At 43.9% G+C, this 22,979-nt stretch overlaps 1 protein-coding gene across 2 annotated transcripts in view; it reads right to left on the bottom strand.

Annotated features, from left to right (window-relative positions):
* Kpna6 (karyopherin subunit alpha 6) overlaps window positions 1-21,638 on the bottom strand; it is a 30,390-nt gene extending 8,752 nt beyond the window's left edge. The window contains exons 1-7 of one of the 2 annotated variants that reach the window (XM_050154095.1): window positions 21,513-21,638; window positions 7,869-8,002; window positions 5,550-5,642; window positions 5,084-5,183; window positions 3,631-3,725; window positions 2,277-2,408; window positions 176-264 (exon numbers count right to left, since the gene is read on the bottom strand). In XM_050154095.1, the coding sequence (XP_050010052.1) occupies window positions 176-264; window positions 2,277-2,408; window positions 3,631-3,725; window positions 5,084-5,183; window positions 5,550-5,642; window positions 7,869-8,002; window positions 21,513-21,516 (647 nt within the window). In that variant the 5' untranslated portion in view covers window positions 21,517-21,638. Of the gene's footprint in view, window positions 1-175; window positions 265-2,276; window positions 2,409-3,630; window positions 3,726-5,083; window positions 5,184-5,549; window positions 5,643-7,868; window positions 8,003-9,202; window positions 9,237-21,512 lie in introns of those variants that run through there. The other variant, XM_050154086.1, reaches the window with a different exon arrangement.
* Between the last annotated feature and the right edge of the window lie 1,341 nt (window positions 21,639-22,979).

The following is a 22,979-nucleotide window of genomic DNA, read 5'->3' as shown; positions in this document are numbered from 1 at the left end:
CAGGTGTTTTACTATCTTAAGTTTTACTATATTAAGTAATACTATCTTAAGTAATACTTAAGACAATACTTAAGTAAGACAGTTTTACTATCTTAAGTAATAAGTTACCCCCAAAATGTACTGCTATTTAGCCGCCCTACAGATGCCCCAGGTGCAAATGATCATAATTACTCACGTTAACAAAGGATTAAGGATGGAACAATTCAAGACGTAATCTCTGCAAACCGAACTGTCTCCAGCTATGTTTCCCAGAGCCCAGACTGCCTGAAAAGGAATGATGGAACTGTCACTCAGAGCTTGGTAGCTTCTATGCTCACGCCCCCCACCACACACACTTCAGTTTTTTTTTTAATATTTATTTATTATGTATATGATATTCTGTCTGTGTGTATGCCTGCAGGCCAGAAGAGGGCACCAGACCCCATTACAGATGGTTGTGAGCCACCATGTGGTTGCCGGGAATTGAACTCAGGACCTTTGGAAGAGCAGGCAATGCTCTTAACTGCTGAGCCATCTCTTGAGACAAGGTGTCTCTGTGTAGCTCTGGCTGTCCTGGAAGCAGTTCTGTAGACTAGGCTGGCCTCCGCACACCACACCAGAACCCCCGTGCTGGGATCAAAGATGCGTACCACCACTGCCTGGCTTCTGTGACTGGACAGTGTTAGGGCTTGACAGCAAGCTCCAGTGATCTCCCTCCTGGAAGCCTTGCTCTAAGAGCTTTACCCCAGGAGGCCCTGGTTTTGTGGGAGAAGATAGGCTGCCATCTGAACTGAAGCCAGAGACACCAAACTACACCTCACCCTTCCTTTAGAAAAAGAGAAAGTGGCTGGGTGGTGACGCACACCTTTAATCCCTACACTCTGGAGGCAGAGACAGGCAGATCTCTGTGAGTTCGAGGGCAGCCTGGTCTACAGAGTGAGTTACAGGACAGGGTCCAAAGCTACACAAAGAAACCCTGTTTCGAAAAACCAAAAAAGGAGGAAGTGATCAAAAAGATTGGATGTTTCCTTTACCACAGACCTAATCTACACCAGGAAAAGAAGATCCTACCACAGTTTTCCATTTTTGTGGAACTCATTTTCCTAACCGGAGAATCAAGCATTTATTTACTCATTTCATTCATGCATTCATTCTTTCATTTATTTTTTGTAGCCCCTGGTTAGTCGGGAACTCATTATGTAGCCTCGAATCCAGAGATTATAAGCGTCTGCCACCATGCCTACCCGGCTACCTCTTCTCCATTTCTGTGAAATGATCAAGAATTCATAGAAGAAATTGAAGTTGTGTCTTCACCTCAACAGTGTGGCTTCTTTTCCAACAGCACCTTTGATACTAAAATTATAAAATTTACCTCACACTAACAACTAATCCTCTAACACCAATTGTGTGTCTGATAGTGTGATCCAATTCCAACACTAACTGTGGATTTAGCACAGATGCCACAGGTCAAGTGTGGAGAACTGGACTCACTTTTTATTTGTGTTTACTCAGTTTATCATCAAGGATGTGACTCAGGAAGGGCCAAATAGAACAGACGCACAGGATAGCGGGGAGGGAGTGGTGATATGATAGCACATAGCTTTTATGACCTCCGCCACCTTCCCAATGCACAGATATGCTTACCATATGCCAAATTCCCATTGTTCAAGTATACTGATTTATATTTATTTTTAAATGGGCTGGCCTTAAGTATGCTATGTACCCAAAGATAACCTTGAACACCTGATTCTTACAGGTTTGCTGGGGTTTTTTGGTATTGGGAATTACACCCAGGAGTTATTCATACATACTAAGCAAGAACTCTACCAACTGAACTACATTCTCTAGTCCCACACTGTTCAAGTGTTTTCATAATCCAGTCTCTAAAGTAATACACCTAGGTTATAGAGAGATGTGACCTAAGTTTTTACCCAGCAATTCTGGGCTTGTCTATGGTAGGGACTAAACCCAAAGGCTATCTAGCTGCCCCTTCTACTTAACTTCACCACACAGACTGAGGCAGTTCCTCTGGGGCTCTGTAAGTAACAAGCGATACTCTAAAACTGACCTGTAGAGCACCACTGGAAGACATGGGATAAAACCTGAAGACACACTTTTTATTTTTTGTTTTTGAGATAGGGTCTCTCTGTGAAGCCTTGGCTGTCTTCAAACTCAGATATCTGATTGCCTGACTCCCAAGTGCTGGGATTAAAAGCATGCACCAATGAACCTGCCTCCAAATATAAATAATTATATTGTCAATACCATCAAAACCTTAATCAAATCTTGAACATTACCTGTTCTTGTACATCTTCAAAGTCTGAGTTAAGCAGCTCTATAAAAATGGGGACAGCTCCTGCTTCAATGACAATTTTGGTCTGCTGAGAGGTTCCAGAGGCAATGTTTGTCAGAGCCCAGGCAGCTTCAAACTGAAAGTAAGATTAGGCCACAACTGAGAGATCATTCCAGATTGAACAACATACCTACCACCTGCCCCTAAACAGTCAATAAAGAAACCAAAACCAAACATGTCTCTGCCCACCATCCTTTAAGTAGTGCTTTGAAGAGCAGCAATGTGCATAACGGAGTCCTCAACTAACACCTGTGGCTTTGTCATTTCCTGAGCTTCAGTTCTTTTGTTTATGAAACAAGGATAAGAGTAATAGTGTGTTCTCTTCTCCCCTGTCCGCCTCTTCAAGGTCTGTAGCCAAGGCTCACCTTGAGCTTTAGCCTCTGTCCCCTGTGTGCCAGAAGTTCAGGCATGAGTTACTGTACCTGTTTGAGGTGGCTCTCCACCTACTCTTTGCTGTCTCTCTAACAAGTTCTAATGGCCTTGCTCATTAAAGGTTTCTGGGGAACAAAGACCCAGAGAGGCTGAGTGACCTGTATCAGGTCACTAAGTTAGAGGAGCACTAGACCCTCTGATATATAATAAATACCACAAACAGTGTATCACATTCTGGAATCTCTGAAATCAAAAACTTCCTTCATGGGTTTTCTTTCTCTCTCTTTCCTTCTAGACGGGGTTTCTCTGTAGCTCTCTTGAAAAAGGGTCTTGCTATGTAGCCAGGCTGGTATCGAACTTGTGGCAATCCTTATGCCCTGCCCACTACACAGTGAAAATATCTGGGTGTGCTGTCACGTCTGGATTAAAGCAATTTTTTTTCCAGCATGTACATGTTTTGGTATATATACATTGTGGAAACTTAGCCAGGTTCACAAATTACCTCAATTATTGAGATCTTAAAACTTTTTTTTCTTTAATTTTATTTATATATGTGTATTCCTATGTGCCATGGCATGTTTGGAGTTCAGAGGACAATTTGCAGGAGCCAGTTCTCTCCTTCCACAATGTGTGTCCAAGGCCACACTGTCAGGTCTGGTGGAAGTGCCTTAATCTAAAGAGCCATTATTTTACTGGCTCTCTCTCTCTCTCTCTCTCTTAGGTGGCCTCAAAATCAGAGATTTGTTTTCCTTTGTTGGTTGCAAAGATTGTGCTATCACACCTGGCCCTAAAACTGTTTTTCTGAGGAAGATACTTCAACTGATAGTTTCCCTTTATTACTCTTCCATTCCCGTAAGATATGCCTGCAGAAGCCCACTGTCAGTCCATGAGGAAACCCACCCAGCATCTCTGCCCGAAAGCTTTACCTGTAATGTACAGTTCTCACTCCTCTTCAGAAACTCCACAAACCGGTCAACTACTCCTGGAGTGTTAATAACTTCATCTATTGGAGGACTTGGCTCTAGAGGAAGACAGGAAAGACACAAAGTCAGAGAAGCTTTGCTGATCCATTTGCAGTCCTGGATGCTTCTGACTACTCTGTCGTTTCTGTTCTATTTGTAACAGTCCTGGAGCTCGCTTTGTAGACCAGGCTGGTCTTGAACTCACTGAGATCCACCTGCCTCTGCCTCCCAAGTGTTGGGATTAAAGGCATGTGCCACCACCACTTGGCAATTTATTTATTTATTTTTTTAAATTTATTTATTATGTATACAATACAATATTCTGTCTGTGTGTATGGCTGCAGGCCAGAAGAGGGCACCAGATCTCATTACAGATGGTTGTGAGCCACCATGTAGTTGCTGGGAATTGAACTCAGGACTTTTGGAAAAGCAGACAATGTTCTTAACCGCTGATCCATCTCTCCAGCCCCCGGCAATTTTTTTTTTTAAGTTTTTTGAGGGGCTCATCTACAAACTGCATAATACCCTTGTCATGTCACAAGTATAAAGGCAATCTAATCCTAAATTAGGTATGCTCAGCTGTCGCTTACCAAATGGAAAGACAATGAAAAAAAAGGTCAAGGAACATCCTGACCTACACATTTCTTTTCTGAGGAAGACCATTGCTCTTTTCTTGGTATCATATACTAAAAACCAATGGCAGAGCCTTGCACATCTGATACACTGATGTTTATAGAGCAATTCTGTGTACTAGGTACTGATGATAGAGTATGAACAAAGCCAAAGTCCACACACAGAACTTAACGTGCCAGTGAAAGGTAGGCTGTTAGAAAGCAGTAGTAAGGACTTTATCGTGACAGGGTTTCACTGTATAACCCAGGTTGGCCTGGAACTCAGAGATCTACAGGCATTTGAATCCTCAGTGCTGGGATTAAAGGTGTTCACCATCAATGCCAGGCTGTAAACCCAGAACTGAGGAGATTGAGGCAGAGGATCTTGAGTTCAAGGCTAACAAGACTATCATTAAAAAAAAAAAAAAAAAGGATGAAAGGAAGAAAGCTTTATCTGTAGAGTCTTCTCCAACATATTCTAGTGGAGTCAGAGGTCAGGATAGCTTCATTAAGAAGGTATTAAGGGGGGCTGAAGACAGTGCTCAGAGTTAAGAGCAGACACTACTTCTGCACAGTTCTGTTCTTAGCACCTATCCCTGTCAGTCGGCTCCTAACAGATTGTAACTCCAGCTCCAGAGGAGCACATATACTCATGTGGCATATACACTGGCTTATTCAAAGGAAATCTGGCCAGGAAGGCTACAGTGAACAATAGGTAGTAGTTAAGCAAAAAAAAAAAAACAAAAAAAAAAAACAAAGGAGGCCAAATCACACAGCACTTCTCTGAGGCAGACTCGGCTTTATACCTTTGGAGAGGAGTTTCCGGAATTTCTGTGTGGTTGCTAACTGCAAGTCAGAATCATCAGAAAAGAGCATCTCCACCATCTCTCTTGTGATCACACTCTCCTAGAATATAAAACAGGTGTACTACCTTGTGGTTAATACTAATACAAGATGAGAGCACAGAATCCTACATGGCTTCCTGCTTTTTAAGATCCTAAAGTAAGACGATAATGGTATAATAAATAGATCCAGGAGGAGGGTCTATTTCATCCAAGTCTGCTTCAAGATACAACATTTTAAAGTGATTCTAATCTGTGATATACCCAATGACTTCACTGAATGTCTCAGGTATTTGGATCCTTGTTGAGTGTTTAAACTGACTGACCACAAAAAGGAAGAGATTAACACGATTGCAAAGATATGTAATGACATGGCCACCTGATTCTATTCCGAGAACAGCTGTGCCCATGCCTTGAAGGGCTTACTTACCCCAGTGGTAGAGCTCACGTAGGAGTCCATCAGCAGACTATCAAACATGGCAGCCTCTTCATTAATCAGCTCCACATTTCTCCGTTTAAAAAGCTGAAAAGGAAAATGAGGAGACAGAGCTAGCACTACTCACAAGCTGAAGAATAACAAGAATAGATTATGATACAGAGACAAAAAATAATAGCATGGGAAAATAAGGCCAAACTTAAGCAGATATAAAAGATATTCACAAGTTTTACTTTTTTCTTTGGGGATTTTCAAGACAGGGTTTCTCTGTGTAGCCCTGCTGTGCTAAAACTCACTCTGTAGACCAGGCTGGCCTCAAACTCAAAAAAGTTACATAATAAAACCTAAAAGCTGGTGAGATCTGGCCCTGCGAGTGTGGGATTGCCATAGGGACAAGTCAGTCTTTGTCCAAGGCACATGCAGCACAGAGCAGTCTCCAGAGAGAAGGCTGGAGACACAGTGGTACAGGATTTCTCTGTGTAGCTCTGGAATTAAAGTCCTGTGCCACCATCACCTGGCTGATTCTACTTCTAACAGATCTGATGCGTTTCTCTGGCCTCTCTGGGCTCCTCCATGCAGGTGATATACCTTAACTCACTTGTACACACTCATACAGTTTTTTTTTTTCAATCTAAATGCTTTTTAAAAAATTTATTCTTAGCCAGGTGGTGGTGGCGCACGCCTTTAATTCCAGCACTCGGGAGGCAGAGGCAGGCAGATCTCTGTGAATTCGAGGCCAGCCTGGTCTACAAGAGCTAGTTCCAGGACAGGAACCAAAACCTACAGAGAAACCCTGTCTCGAAAAAAAAAAATTATTCTTGGGAGCTGGAGAGATGGCTCACAACCATCTGTAATGAGATCTGGCACTAAGTAAATTTTTTTTTAATTTTTATTCATGTCAGTTATGTTGGCGCACGCCTTTAATCCAGCACTCAGGAGGCAGAGGAAGGTGGATCTCTTGAGTTTGAGACCAATTTGGTCTACAGAGCAAGTCCCTGGGCAGCTAGAGCTAAACACAGAAACCCTGTCACAAAAAATAAAAACAACAACAAAACCCCAAAACCAACCAAAGAACAAACAAACTAGAGTTACACATGTTTATAAACTGCCATATAGGTGCTAGAAACTGAGCCTGGGTTCTTTGCAGGACCAGTAATTGCTCTTCAGTCCTAAATTTTTGTTAAAGATAAACAAAAGAGGTGCTTAAAAGATGGTTCAGTGGGTAAAGCACTTGCTGAACAAATGAGGGCTGAGTTTGAATCCCCAGCACCCATATAAAGGTAGCTGCAATTCCAGAGCTATTACAGTAAGATGTGAGACAGAGATAGGCTGGCATATACATCAGTGAACACAAAGCAAAACTCTTGAATCTCCTTTAGACTCAGAGAAAGTGGAAGGTGAGGGCAGATATTAGAGGCTGTCTTCTGACTTCTAAATGCATGTCAAAGCATATACACAATCAACAAGCCTAAAAGACCAAATAAACAAAACCACAAGGGACAAGAAGCTAGAGCTACAATGTTAGATAAAAAAACGATGCTTGAAGGCTGGAGGCAGTATTGCACACCTTTAATCTCAGCACTTGGGATGCAGAGACAGGCAGGTTTCTGTGAATTTGAGGCCAGCCTGGTCTACGGAGCGAGTTCCAGGACAGTCAGTGCTCCACAGAGAAACCCTGTCTCAAAAGACCAAAAGGGGCTAAGAAATTAGATTTCTGTAAATTTTCAATAATTCTTTACAAAAGAAATGTGGAGGGCTCGTCAATCAATGAAGTGCTAGCAAAACAAACATGAAAGACCAGAGCTCAGCAGACCCAAGCACCCAGGTGAGTTAGGGTAGCAGTGCACACCTATAATCCCAGCATTTAGGAGGGGGCAGGATCTCTGGAGCTCACAGGCTAGTCAAGCCAATCAGTGGGTTCCAGGATCATGACAGGCCCTGACAAGAAAGGCTAAGGTGGAGAGCAATCTCTGACCACCATGTGCAGATGCACACACACTTTACACACGCACACCTACCTTACAAAACAAACCGAGCGACTAGCCTGTTAAATCAATTTCCCTAGGCCAGTGGTTCTCAACCTTTGGGTCATGACTCATTCAAGGATTGACTGACCCTTTCACAGTGGTTGCTTAAGACCACTGGACACCACAGATATTATGATCCGTAACAGTAGCACCATTACAGTTATGAGGTAGCAAAGGAAGTTTTATGGCTGGGGTGGGTGGCAGTGTTAGGAAGTGGAGAGAGGCCAACTATAGAACCGGCTGGCTTTCCTGACTGGTGTGTTGGAGAACACTCCAGTCAACTTACTTGTTGTTCCCGCTTCTGTTTCCGAAGCTGAATGCCCTCTTCCTCCCTCCTTCGCCTCATTTCCTCAGGGTTTAAGGCGTTGTTCTTATAGCTCTTCATTCGGTAATTGTCTTTCCCTGGGCTTGCCATGGTCTCTAGAAGGGAAGATATTGTCAGAGTTGTGAGACAGCAGCATTTCCTTTCCATACATGAACAAAATGAGAACTCCAATAAAGAGAAATAAGAAGATGGCAAACGGGTGGTAATGGTGCACATCTTTAATCCCAGCACTTGAGGCAGAGGCAGGTGGATCTCAGTCAGCCCAAGGCCAGCCTGGTCTATACAAAGTGAGTTCCAAGACAGTCAGGACTGTTCACACAGAAACCCTGCCCCCAAAAACAAACAAGCAACAACAAAAACCCAACAAAAACATAAAGGCAGTGGTGGCACGCAACTTTAATCCCAGCACTCAGGAGGCCAAGGCAGGTGTATCTCTGTGAGTTCGAGGCTAGCCTGGAACTACAAGAGCTAGTTCCAGGACAGGCTCCAAAGCTACAGAAAAATCAAAAAACAAAAACAAACAAACAAGGGCTGGAGAGATGGCTCAGAGGTTAAGAGCACTGGCTGCTCTTCCAGAGGTCCTGAGTTCAATTCCCAGCAACCACTTGGTGGCTCACAACCATCTGTACTGAGATCTGGCGCCCTGCTCTGGTGTGTGGGCATACATTGAGGCAGAATGTTGTATACATAATAAATAAATCTTTAAAAAAATAAAAAAAAATTAAGAGTATGTGCTGCTCTTGTGATGGATCCAGGTTAAGTTCTCAGCACTCATAATGGCTCATAATTATCTGAAGCCCCTTCTGACCTCTCCAGGCTTCTGCACATGAGGGGCATTAGGTATAAACATATACACACTAAAAATAAAAAAGGCCGGGTGGTGGCGCATGCCTTTAATTCCAGCACTTTGGGGGCAGAAGCAGCATCTCTGCAAATTTGAGGCCAGCCTGGTTTACAGAGTGAGTTCCAAGACAGCTAGGACTACACAGAGAAACCCTGCCCCCCCAAATAATTTAAAAAACAAACAAACAAACAAACAAAAACAAGAAAGCAACAAGAAGATAATGGTTCTTGCCACCAAGCCTGGTGAGCTAAATTCCATCACCAGGATCCACTCATTTGAAGGAGAGAATCAACTCCTGTTGTCCTCTGACCTCCACGTAAACACTATGCCATGTGCTCCCCCCCACACACGAAAGTTCTAAGGACCTGCAGTGGCTTCTCCTATGGGTCACTAAACAGGCAAAAGCAAGACTACTAAAGGCAAAGCCCTATGGAAGGCTGTCCTCTATTACCTGATATATAGTTTTTCATCACTGAGCCTGTGCTGTCCCAGAGGCTGTCCTCTCCTTTGAGCACAGTTGACAGTTAAACTGAAAATAGGAACCACATTGCTTCTTTAGTTACCATGGTGATAAGTAACTATCACAAATATCTGCTTATGACTTCACTTGAGAAGCAGGCAAGAAAGAATAGAAGGATGAACATCTGTAGAGGTGCATGAGAAAACTTGTTTATACCTCAAAGAGGATACTTTATTTGTTCTCCCCCACTAAAGAATGTCCACTTTAGCTGGGTGTTGGCAGCTCACGCCGTTAATCCTAGCACTAGGAAGGTGGAGGCAGGCAAATCTGTGAGTTCAAGGCCAGCCTGGTCTACACGAGCTACTTAGTTCCAGGACAAACCATGTCTTAAAAAATCAAAAACCATCCACTTTGGGGCTGGAGGTTAAGAGGTTAAGAGCACTAGTTGCTCTTCCAGAGGTCCTGAGTTCAATGTTCAATTCTCAGCAACCACATGGTGGCTCACAGCCATCTATAATGGGATCTGGCGGCCTCTTCTGGTGTGCATGAAGATAGAGCACTCAAGCACATAAATAAATAAATGAATCAAAAAAAAAAAAAAAGAATGAAAAGAATATCCACTTTGCCGGGCGATGGTGGCGCATGCCTTTAATCCCAGCACTCGGGAGGCAGAGGCAGGCGGATCAATGTGAGTTCGAGACCAGCCTGGTCTACAGAGCTAGTTCCAGGACAGGCTCCAAAGCTACAGAGAAACCCTGTCTCAAAAATAAATAAATAAATAAATAAATAAATAAATAAATAAATAAATAAATACACACACACACACACAAGTTAATGGTCAGTCATGCTATATACAAAAAAATTTATTTGCAGAGACAAGCTTATCTCCCATCATCAAAGTTGTCAAAGTTAAGCCTGAAACAAGTCAAAACAAGTTGAATAAGTTTTGTTTAATATAAAATAACATAGAAAATCAGATATATAAAAATGGCAGATTAAAAAAAATAAATAAAAGAAGAAGGGTACAGACTACTCTGAGGACCCAAGTTTAATTCCCAGTACATGGTAACTCTAGTCACAGGGGATTTGACAAGTTCTTGTCTCCACAGGTAGGCACCAGGTGGCTTGGTGCATAGACATACACATAGGCAAAATACTTTTGTAGAGGACCTTGGTTTAGTTTTCATCACCTACACGAAGTGACTCACAACACGTACACATTGAGCATGATCTCACAAGATAACCCAAGAAAAGGCCAGGTGTTTTATATGAATAAGACTTCATGTATGATATATTTGGGAGCTGGATGATGGGCCCTTAAAGAGCCCAAAAAAGCCAGAGTTAAACAAAACAATACAAAAAGCTAACAATATACCTTTCTACAACATTGATACTCACTAGACACCAGAGTTTATTCCTGAAAGAAACTTGTTTTTTTCGTTTGTCCTCTTCAATGTGGCAAACCTTTCATTACAAGTTCAAGTACCAACGGACATAGGAAGTCCCTAAGAAAGAGCTGTGTAACTGTTTTAACTAGAATGATGTAGCAGACATTTTTTCCAAGTCTCATAAGCCTGATGACCTCAGAGTTTGATTTCCAGAACCCATATAAGGGCACAAGCGTTGACTCCACAGTTGTTCTCTTACCTCAACCTACAGTCATAACCATAATTAAAACAACAGAAAAAGACTGGGGATATGTATTTGCCCAGCATTTATGAGGGTCCCAGTTCCTGGGTACCATCTCCAACAAACATCCAAAGCAAAAAAGAGTAGAAACACTAATATAAGGTGTTTAGAAATCTGTGTTGATATAGTCTTAGCTTTTCAGGCCAGGAAGTTGAATAACATCCTTGGCAACTTCAATTCAGTTGTGACTATTCTCACACGAAATCACTAGGAGTGGCTGGCTTTCATTCCTAGTGCTGTCTAGATTCCTGTCTCTTTTTCCATTCCTATGCCACTCTAATGCAGACATTCATAATCTCTATTCTGAATATTACAGAGCTTCAACTTCCTCATCTCTCCTAACATCCAAATTTCTTTCTTTCCCTTTAAGATTTAGGTATACAGTGTTCTGCCTGCATATATGCCTGCATGCCAGAAGAGGGCACCAGATCTCATTACAGATGGTTGTGAGGCACCATGTGGTTGCTGGGAATTGAACTCAGGACCTCTGGAAGAGCAGTCAAATGCTCTTAACTTCTGAGCCATCTCTCCAGGCCCCCAGCAAATGCTCTTAATCGCTGAGCCCTTTCTCCAGCACTCTCTCAAATTTCTGAAAACAGCCTGGTTCATTTTTAGCTCCCTCCCATTTGTTCTCACACCATCACTTTTTGTAAAGGCCATTGATCAAGATCAAGCACATAATGCTAAATTCAACAAACATTTTCTTTTTTCTTTTTAGAGACAGAGTTTCTCTATGTAACCCTAGCTGTCTTAGAACTAGCTCTAGTAGACCAGGCTGACCTTGAACTCAGAGAACCAGCCGCCTCTGCCTTCCAAGCACTGGGATTAAAGGGGTACACCACCACGCCTGGCCGTTTATTTTCTTTCTTTTAATCCTCTAGATATCATTCAACCTTAACAACCATCTCCATTCCGTTTGTTTTGTCTTAGCTATCCACCACTCCTTCTCTCTAATTCTGGCTACTGTTTCTTTTGTTCCTCCACATTAACCTCATTTGCTTCTCTTTAGTACTTTTCTGGAGGTCTGTACAAGCCACGCACAAGCTCTAACCTTGGAGTTGTACTCCTGGCCCCAGACACACACACTTCTTTTTGAGATAGGGTCCTTCTGAGTAGTTCAGTCCTGGCTGTACCAGAACTCACTTGGTAGGCTGGGCTGACCTTGAACTCAGATCCTGCCTTTTCCTCTACTGGTTTTAAAAGACTGAACCACCAAGCCCAGACCCCATTCTTTTTAGTCTAATCTCTACTGATTCAGGATATACTTGTTTCTATGGTTACTAGCTATCTAGAGATAAACATTGATAATGAAACCTCATTCCCAGACTTCACCCTCAGAGCTCTTTGCTTCTATATTGGCTTTTCTTTTGGATGCCTTCCCTTGGAAATCAGAGATATCCCAAACTGTCTAAATTTAAACGCATCTCAGTATTACCATCCATCCCTCTGCTCAAGTCAACAGGCCCAGCACACTTGATCCTCAGCACCACTCAGGTTCAGCCACCACATGAAACCAAAAACCAAGCCCGGTGACTCAGATTCTTAACTTTTGTTACGATTTGCCACCCCAGTCACTGCTATCATCATCATCTCTTTAAAGAACTACCATAGTACCTAAAGAATCCCCAAGTGACAGGCCACTGAGAGCACAGGTCAAGGTGCTTACAACCAAGCCTGATACCCCAAGTTGACTTGAGTTCAATCCCTAAAAACCTACACAATGGAATGGGGAACAAACTCTATTGTAAGCTGTCTTTCTGACAGCCACAGCTGTGCCACGGAGCACCCACACTCACACCCATAAGTAAATAAACATAGGAAGGTCTAGAATTTTATTACACATGACCAGAAATGTTTACAGATTAGGAGGAAATGAGCCAGGCGGTTGTGGCGCATGCCTTTAATCCTAGTACTTGGGAGGCAGAAACAGGCGGATCTGAGTTTGAGGCCAGCTTGGTCTACAAAGTGAGTTCTAGGACAGACAGAGCTGTTACACAGAAAAACCCTGTCTGGAAAAACCAAAAAAATTTAATCTAAACGAAACAAAAAGGAGGAAATGAGTAGACTGCAGGATATACAGATAAATGTAAATGTCATAAAACTGGAAAAATCTTTGCACGCTAATCTTCCAATTAGGATTTTTTTAAGATTTTATTTTTTATTATGTATAGTGTTCTGCCTGCATGTATGCCTGAGGGAGAGAAGAAGGCGCCAGATCTCCTTACAGATGGTTGTGAGCCACCATGTGGTTGCTGGGAAATGAACTTCAGAACCTCTGGAAGAGCAGCCAGTGCTCTTAACCACTGAGCCATGTCTCCAGCCCCCATTGGGAATTTAGAAGCGGATGAAGTCCCTGAGGAAAAGTACTGACAAGATCAGGTATGTGTTTTAGGAACAGTGACACAGCACTCTGACAAAAAAAGGGAAGACAGAGAGGATACTGGCTTAAGAGTTTTTGAATCACTAAAACCTCTATGGTTTAAAAAGTGTGTTCTTGTTTTGAGACAAACAGTAACCGTATATGGTCCAGGCTGGCCTCCAACTCATGAGCCTTCTCTGCTCAGTCCATTCATTCATTCCGAGACAGGGTGTCATTATGTAGCTCTGTCTGTCCTAAAGCTCAAAGAGATCCACCTGCCTCTGCCTTCTGAGTACTGGGATAAAAGGTGTGTGTCCCTACACCAGCTCTGCTTTTTTTTTTTTTTTTCCTGCTTTTTGAGACAGGGTTTCTCTGTGTAACAGTCCTGGCTTTCCTGGTACTAGCTTTGTAGACCAGGCTGGCCTCACAGAGATCCAGGCTGGGATCAAAGGCATGTATCACCACCCAGCCTCTTGAGTGGTAATTACAGGCATTTACCACTATATCTTGCTCACAAATTATTTCCTCAAATCCAATATTTCAGTGAATCTTCATCCACAACCTTAAAAATAGTACTATTGGCTAAACATGTTGGCGTATGCTTTTAATTCCAGTACTGGGCAGGCAGAGGCAGCTGGATCTATTTGAGTTTGAGGGAAGTCTGGTCTATGTAAAGACTTTAAGGCCAGCTAGGGTTACAAAGTGAAGCCCGATCTCAAAAAAGAAAAAAAAATTTTTTTTTGAGGCAGGGCTTCTCTATGTAGCCTTGGCTACATAAACAGCCCTGACTGTAGACCAGGCTGGCCTAGAACTCAGAGATCCTCCTGCCTCTGCATGCTGGGATTAAAGGTGTGCACCACCACTCCAGGTGAGACTATGCCTTAAGAAAAATCTAGACAAAGCAGCTCAGGAGAGACTGATAGGACAGCATCATGCAGTGTCAACTGCACTACAGAAAAGCGAACTATTAATTAGTACTTGACTACAGCATTATCAGTTAAAAAGGTTCCATTATTCGCAGCCAAAAAAGAAGCCAGAAAATTGGTTTCTCATTGGTTAAAAGCACTAGCTGCACTTCGAAGGCCCCAAGGTCCCATCCTTAGCACCCACATAGTAGCTCACAACCACCTGTAACTTCAGTCCCAGGGGATCTGATACCCTCTTCTGGTCTTTTTGAATACCAGAAACACAAGTGACACAAAGGCATAAACACATGCAAGCACAACACCCACACAGGTAGCATAAAAAAAAAAAAAAAAAGCTATTCTGAGCTGGGCGGGGGTGGTGGCGGCGGAGCAAGCCTTTAATCCCAGGATCTCTGTGAGTTCAAAGCCAGCCTGGTCTACAAGAGGTAGTTCCAGGATAAGCTCCAAAGCTACAGAGAAACCCTGTCGCAAAAAAACAAAAACCCAACATTTAGCTATTTTGGCAGTTCAAAACATTACGGAGAGAGCTTCTCTACATTTGTTTCCTATAGCTAATTCTGGGTATAATTCTAGGCTGTCCTTGAGGTTCTGATCTTCCTGCCCTCATACACTGCTGGGATTACAGATATTTGCCAACGTGTCTGGTTTATGACAGTCTAAGGATCAGCTCAGGTCTTTGTATACGAAGCTACATCCATGAGCTAACGTCCACTCGGACATCTTGCTGGCTCTACACTCCACTTTTAAAAAATATTTATTTTGTATACAATATATGCCTTCAGGCCAGAAGAGGGCACCTGACCTCATTACAGATGGTTGTGAGCCACCATGCGGCTGCTGGGAATTGAACTCAGGACCTTTGGAATAGCAGGCAATGCTCTTAACCACTAAGCCATCTCTCCAGCCCTACACTCCACTTTTAAAACTACTTATTATTTACAAATTTATTATGCCTCATAATCTCAGCCTTGCTAGTGGCAATTTCAGAGTCAGAAACAGGCTTTTTCCAGAACACTGCCCTTAACAGCCCATATTCTAGTAACAACTATACTGTGTTAACTAATAGTCTATTAATAGTCATAGCAACGGGATATGTTCTGAGAACTGTACCCTCAACAGATTTCACCACTGTGAACATCACAGAGTCTACCTTACATGATCTTATTAAGCTGATGTATTTTAATATATGCTTAGGTTATACGGTATAGCCTATTGCTAATAGGATACAAAGCATGTTACGGTAGTGAAGAAATAAAATGATTATTTGTACATCTAAAAACAGAAACAGCAACTACCAGCAGGGATCCAGACAAGATGGAGGAGCCTGCAGATATTCAGGGCACAGCCACAGTGGGTTCAATTCCCAAACTCAACCCCAGGCTAAAGATCCTTGCCATGATGATCAGGCCATAGAAGATGCTGGGGGTAGTACTTTAGAGACCCTGCTTGACACTCATGGCCCTGCTGCACTCCTGACTCTGGTCAAGCCATAGTAGCTGGAAGACCAGACTTATGCATCAGAGGATGAATGGCCAGCTACCGAGGAAGCGCCTGTTCCTGTCACAGCTGTAGCCGGAGTCCTTAATTCAACTTCTGAGTTACCTCAGTCAGTGGATACCAGAGGATCTGGACACATGGGAGGACTTCTAGGCACAGAGTTCAATTCTGAGCCCACAACTCCAGTCAATACGGCACAATCCAGGCCCTTAATCTCAGCATTTTGGAGACTGATGATGCAGGCTAATCTGCATTAGTGTCAGAACACTCTGTCCATATACTTAGACTGCTTCTAAACAAAACATTGATTTAGTATTGTTGTGCTATAAAAAAACAACAACAACACACAAAACCCAGAAAACAGTACAGCAAAAAATAACACAGCACACAGAAGGCCCACTGTATAAGACCCAGTAAGACTGGACACTGGCGCTAGAAGTTGCTTCAGGTGAATGGTGCATCAAAGTGCGAAAGCCTAGGATGCTGTGTTCACTTCTGCAGGTAACAAAATACTGTACCTAAACTTAATTAAGACTTTTTCTTCTTATTAAAAATAAATCAGCCAGGCATTGGCATTGTGGTATATACCTGAAGCACAATTAATAAAAACTCAGAGACAGAAATTGGGGTTCAACCTGATATACAGAAAAGCAAAACAGCCAGTCACTGGCTCTTACCTCTACCTCAGTCCAAAATGGCAATCCTACCTCCAGGGATCTCTCTCTAAATGAGACTGAGTGTGAGAGCTGTCTCTTCCCATTTTATATTCCTCTTCAGTTCTGGGATTAGAGGCGTGCACCACGGAGATTAAAGGCACGCACTGCCCGGTGTCTATGGCAACTAGTGTGGCTACTGGGATTAAAGGTGTGTGTTATCACTGCCTAGTCTGTAAGGCTGACCAGTGGGGATTGTTTTATTCTCTGATCTTCAGGAGATTTTTATTTATTAAAATACAAATGAAATGCCACTGCACATGCCTTTAATCCCAGAAATCAGGAGGCAGAAGCAGGTGGATCTGAGTTCAAGCCAACCTAGGATGTTATACAGAGAAAGTCTGTTTCAAAAAAGCAAAACAAATAATTTTTTCCCTTCATTTTTACACTATAAACTTTAAAATTTTAAACAACTTTTGAACTAGTTTGCATTACCATCTTAAAATGCAAACAAAAATATAACTGTATAAAATTGATTTCTTTATAACCTTTTTCTCTTTTTGAGACATGGTTTCACTGTCTAATACAGGCCACCCTTGAACTCATGGCAATCCTTCAGCCTCCAAGAACTGGGATTGTGGGAGAAAAAAAAAAAACATAGAAATTATTTATTTATTTTTTGGTTTTCCGAGACAGGGTTTCTCTGAATCTTTGGAGCCTGTCCTGGAACTAGCTCTTGTAGACCAGGCTGGCCTTGAACTCACAGAGATCTGCGTGTCTCTGCCTCCTGAGTGCTGGGATTAAAGGTGTGTTCCACCACCACCTGGTGAAATTTATTTTTCATCTGTATGTGTGACCACAGATGCCTACAGATGTGGTCACAGGCCATTGTGAGCTGCCTGATGTGGAGTCTGGGAGTTAACTGAACCTAGATCCTGTGTAAGAATAAACACTGAGTCATCTCTCCAGCCCTAAAATGTTTTTGTTTTTTTCAGCCAAGTATGGTGGAGCATAGTGAAAGCTGAGGTAGAAAGACTGAGCTCCAGGCTACCTGGTGCTACAGAGTAAAGCCTTACCTCAAAGTAAAACAAAACCCAAGACACACCGTTAATTCCACCACTCAGGAGGCAGAAGCCAGCAGGATCTCTGAGTCTAGTACATTCTTGGCAACCATATACGATAAGCAATATCCTTAGCTTTTTTTTTTTTCTTTCTTTTTTTCAAGACAAGGTTTCTCTGTAGCTTTGGTGCCTGTCCTGGAACTCACTCTGTAGACCAGGCTGGTCTCGAACTCAAAGAGATCTACTTGCCTCTGCCTCCTGAGTGCTGGGATTAAAAGCATGCCCACCACTGCCCGGCTGTCCTTAGTTTTTTTGAGATAGTCTTGCTATATATAGTTTAGGTTGCCCCAAAGACACTCTTACATGTTAGTATATTACAGGCCAGTAATGCCACACCCAGCTGAAACTTTATTACATCTTTATCTGTTTATTTACCTATGCATTTTTTGTTAGGTGTGCAGGCGTTTTGTCCGGGCTTCTGACTCCCTGGGTCTGGAGTTAGAGTTGTGAGCGGTGGATTTTACATTGTTTTAAGTTGCTATGTGGGTGCTGGAAATCAAACCCCAGTCCTCTTAAAGAGCAGCTTGTGCTCTTACCTGCTAAGTTGTAACTCTAGTCCCATTTTCATTTATTTATTCTGTGTTCGTGAAGAGGGAAGTGTATGCACATGTGGTGGTAACAGACAATTTGTGGGGCCCAAGGATTAACTCAAGACATTAGGCTTGGCAGCAATCGCCTTTGTTTTCTTTTTCTTTCTTTCTTTTGGATTTTTGAGACAGGGTTTCTCTGTAGCTTTTTGGTTCCTGTCCTGGAACTAGCTCTTGTAGACCAGGCTGGCCTCAAACTCCCAGAGATCCGCCTGCCTCTGCCTCCCGAGTGCTGGGGTTAAAGGCGTGCGCCACCACCGCCTGGCTTCGCCCTTTGTTTTCTGAGGCATTTCACCACCCAGCTCAAACTTCTTTGAGACAGTCTTGTGTTATCCTTCAATCGTTGGGCTCAAACAACCCTTGCTTCACCCTTCAGAGTGGCTGGGACAAATGATGTAAGCCACCATGCTGGGCTAATGACTTCACTTTTAAAGAAATCATTAAGATCGACAAAAGTCTCTTCAGCTATATGTTCTCTAGATCAGTGGAGATTTTTAGCTTCGTTATGATCTTACAGACTTAATTGTAATTGCAATTTGCTTTATACTGAATTTCTGTGGTACATGGCTATTTAGGACAATTCTATGACTTTGCTTGGGTTCAATACCCAGACTTCCCACAAAACAAGAACACAAAAACCAAACAACCTTCCCCCCCCCCCCCCCCCCCCCCCCCCCCCAGAAAATAAAGGCACAGACATACAAGAGGTCACAAGAGGTCTGCTAAGACTGGGAGCAGAGCTCAGCAGTAGCATTCCGGAGAACCTGAGAGTTAATTGAGTTAGTAGGCAAAGTACCTGGAAGGGTGCTGGTCACCTAGCGCACTCCACAGAGGCAGTTTTCCTTGGTCTTTTCAGAAACTCTCATTCTTTGGTAAAAACCAGTTTAAAATACAAATTTGCAAATCTTTTTTTTTTTAAATGCCAGGAAGTCAGCTTTAAATAAGAAAGGTTCAGTTGGGTGGTGGCGGCGCATGCCTTTAATTCCAGCACTTGGGAGGTAGAGACAGGGGAATCTCTGGGACTTTGAGGCCAGCCTGGTCTACAGAGCTAGTTTCAGGACAGCTAGGACTGTTACACAGAGAAATCTTGTCCCAGAAAAAAGGTTCTTCCAGAAGTCCTCAGACTTCTCTTCAGATCTAAGCAGCTCAAATCAACCACTGCAGAGGATAACAAAATGACAACGACTGGTTTAGAGGTCACATTTTCAAGACCCACTTCCTGGATGTTGGGAGAGAATGCCAAATTCCCAGTTAGCAGGACAGTGGGAAAGGTGATTAGTTACTAGCACCCACCGGAATTCAAGTGGAGGAGATCTTTGCTAGGGATGACCAAGAGCAAAGCTGTGTCTATAGCTTCACCAGCACAGGCCCTGGGAGAGCACGCACGCACGCGTAAGAGGCACTAGAGCAGACTCCCGGCTGTATTATAACTAGTACCCAATGGGCCTCGCTTATTAGCCTTCACTACTTACCTAATCGTCCCAAAGCATCAATTCACTGTTGTAATGGGGATTACCCAAACTACCTAGGATTACACACTGTGATTAAATATATCCTCACTTTAGTCTGATCACTGAAGTTAAACTAGAAGCCACCTCCTGACTCAGTACTAAAAACTCTTTCTGGGACCGTGGTCAGGTCTTCTTGCACCGAAGAACTTTCACCTCACATTCTAACATAGAAAATACTAACTTAACACCTTTCTTTTTTTTTTTCTTCCTTTTTTTCTTCTATGAAGCCCAGACTGGCTCTGAACTCAGAGATCCTCCTGCCTCTGCCTCCCAAGTGCTGGGATTAAAAGTGCCTGCCACCACCGCCCAACTTCACCTTAAACCCTGGAGGCTGCTGTGCAGTAAAGTGTGGAAGACTCGCGCTCCTGGCTGCTGCTCACTAGCTGCTGTTGTTTTTCAATCTGTAAAACTGAACCTCACAGATCACCCCTGTCCTTCCAGGGCTCCAGGTGGGCTCCTAAATCATTCTCAGACTCTCCAGAGGGCTCTGGAGGGGAAAGGACTGCTATTACTGAAGGTGGGGAAGAGTGCATTGCTATCTACGGAGCGGGCGAGGCTCCAGATACACTCTTTTCCTAGCGACGAGAAAGCGCAGAACACAGGCCTTTTGTAGACTGTTAGATACCTTCCCTATGCGATTGGGTTTGTGCATTAAATCACTGGATGAGATGTGGGAAGTGGGAGGCCAGATTTGATCCGAAAATCACAGGCAGGGAAAATAATGTATGTTTCCCTAGGATCAGAGAGCATACGAAGTTTCAGAAATGCATTTAGGTGCCACTCTTAAAATTGGCGTGGGTCAGCCATTCACCCTTCGCCTTTTCAGTTTCATTCAGACTCAAGATTTCCATCTGGACCCTTAACAAAACACCTTCACAACTTTATGTTAGGGTTAAAACCGTCCCTTCCTTCCTCCAGCCTACCACTAGGGGGCCAGGCCACAAAAAAAGCAGCATTTAAAGCCTAGATCAGGACTGAGCACCCAGTTTTAATCACTGTGTGACCTTGGATAAGTTACTTTACCACTCTAAGCCTCAGTTTCCCCAATCCGTAAAACAGGAACAAGAGCAGCAACTATCCCACTAGATTGAAATTAGGTTAAACACGACACGTTAATCGCAGACAACAGTGCCTGAACATACATATTAGCAAATTTAAGCAGATTTTACTGTCAGCAATAAATTACCATGCTGGTTTTGTTTCTGAATTCAAAGACTTCACCACAGACTCTTTTGGGCAACGGCCTTCGGTATCCAGAGTCTTCTTTTTACAAAAGATCAACAGGTCTCTCTTTCCTCCTAACCAGAGTTGGCCCAGAAACCTCAAGTCTCTGGCTTGTCTATGCCAAGAAATCTTGGCTTTGGGCTTTCTAAACACTACGAAGCCTGACACCGAGTCTAGCCCAACCAGCCCATTTCTGCGCCGACTGAGACATTTTCCTGGCCTTCAAAGGCCCAAGCTGTGTTGGACCCGGCCTGCCCTTGGTTACCGGTCCGGAGCTGGCCTGCCCTGCGTCTCCTCTCCAGAGGACTCTCCCCTCTACGTAGGCCAGGTAAGATTTCACCTCGCTCCGAAGCGCCGCGGCCAAACGCCCAGCGGAGCAGGCTCCCCGTGGTGGCGTCCAGGCCCGCCGCCCTGAGCCCGCTTCCCAGCTCCACAGCAAGCGCGGGGCGAGCGGGCCGGGCCCTGCCTACCGCCGGGAGGCACGAGCTCCGGCCCGAGGCCACCACGTGGGGACACCGGGGGCGCCAGGCATCCGGAACCCGTCCCGGGGGCTGCTCCCCGTGCGGCCCTACGCCGGCCCGAAACTGGCCTGAGGGGCACTCCCGACCTGATTTCTCCTCCCATATCCATCCTGACGCTCCCGACATTTGCTTCAGACTGGACACAGGCCCTCGCCAGACCCCGCTCCCCAAGACCTCAGCCCGAGCACCCGTCTGCCGAGCTGCCTTACTCACCCATCGCGGCTCCGCTCGCTCAGACTTGGCGGCGGCCGCAGCGGTAGCTTCAGCGGCAGCTTCGGCAGACAATATGGCGGACCTCCGGGACGGCGGCCTGATAGGGACAAACATTTTACTCCGTACTAAAACGCGTTCTTAACCCTCACGCCCCTTCCCTCCTAGAGATGGGCGGCTGCTTAAAGCGAACCGCAGCCACTAAAGGCGTCAATTGGGAACAGAACAGACAAGGCTAGAGGAAGACTAGAAGGGATAGATTCTGAACAATGTGTCAAGCTCTCAGCTGTTGGTTTTTATTTCTTCTTTATGGGGAGGCTTCCTTTCCCAGAAAGATATTCCTTTTTATAAATAAGCCCATATAGAACTGAATAAAGAATCGTCTAGAAAGGGGAAGTGATTTGTTCAAGGCTATGGAGATAAGGAAAATAAGTCAAGATTAGACTGGAGTTTGTTCCTCGTTTTTGTTCATTGGAGACAGGGTCTCTCTACATCTCTGGTTCGCCTGTAGCTCTCAAAATAGACCATGCAGACATCGAACTCAAGAGATTCACCTACCTGTGCCTTCCTAGAGCTGGGATGAAAGGCTCCAGGCCTTTTTTTGTTTGTTGAGACAGGGTTTCGAGTATCCCAGAGTATCCTCTGGTGAGAAGAGTAAGAAGATAAGGATGACTTTGAACTCCAGAGGCCCTCCATCCACCTCCCCAGCGCTGAGGTTACAGGTGTGTACTATCACACCAAGAGGAGTTTAAATGATTCTCCAGTGAGTGTGTGTGTGTGTGTGTGTGTGTGTGTGTCAGTGTGTGTGTCAGAGCCCACAAACCTCATTAAGGGTAGAGGTCAGTTCTGTATTGCTTCAACACCAGGGCCACCAGTGTCTGGCTTATGGTTACTGAATAAAGAAACAAACAAAAATTAAGAGGCTAGTAAACTCCCTTTCCTAGTAATGAGGAAATTAAAGCTTTTGCCTTTTGAATCAGGGAATGTTGGGCTGATACCTAAGCTCAACACACAGAGCTGGGGTTATGTGCAATCTTTAATCTCCATCTTTTGGAAGGAAATGAAGGCTCTTGTATCTGGTCCTCAGGGGCCTATCACAACAAATTGCCAAGTCTACCCACATGCCTGGCCAATTAAGGATAAAAACTCAAAAGGTCGAAGTTCTATGCCTCAACTTGAGGAAAAGGAAAACTGTGTCTACCTTCAAGCAGAACTTACCACGCTAATTTGCCTCATCTCACAGATCTCCAGGCCCAGTTCTCCTCACCCATCTGCTGACCCGTCTGACATTAAGGACCAGAGAGAGGGCTCGGCAGGGAAAAGTGCCGATGGCCTAAGCCTGAGGACCGGAGCTGCACCCCTGGGCTTTCTGGGGCACAGAGGTTTCCAACTTCTGAAACTCGCTCACTAGCTCTACACACTTTCTGTAACAAAATCACTCCCGCTTGTGCGCATGCACACACAAATACT

Source organism: Alexandromys fortis, unplaced genomic scaffold (genome assembly GCF_014885135.2).
Source record: "Alexandromys fortis isolate MF-2015 unplaced genomic scaffold, M_Fortis_MF-2015_v1.1 scaffold_26, whole genome shotgun sequence".
NCBI classification, from domain to species: Eukaryota; Metazoa; Chordata; class Mammalia; order Rodentia; family Cricetidae; genus Alexandromys; species Alexandromys fortis.
The sequence above is the reverse complement of the archived record's forward strand: the minus strand, read 5'-3'. Positions and strand labels throughout refer to the sequence as shown.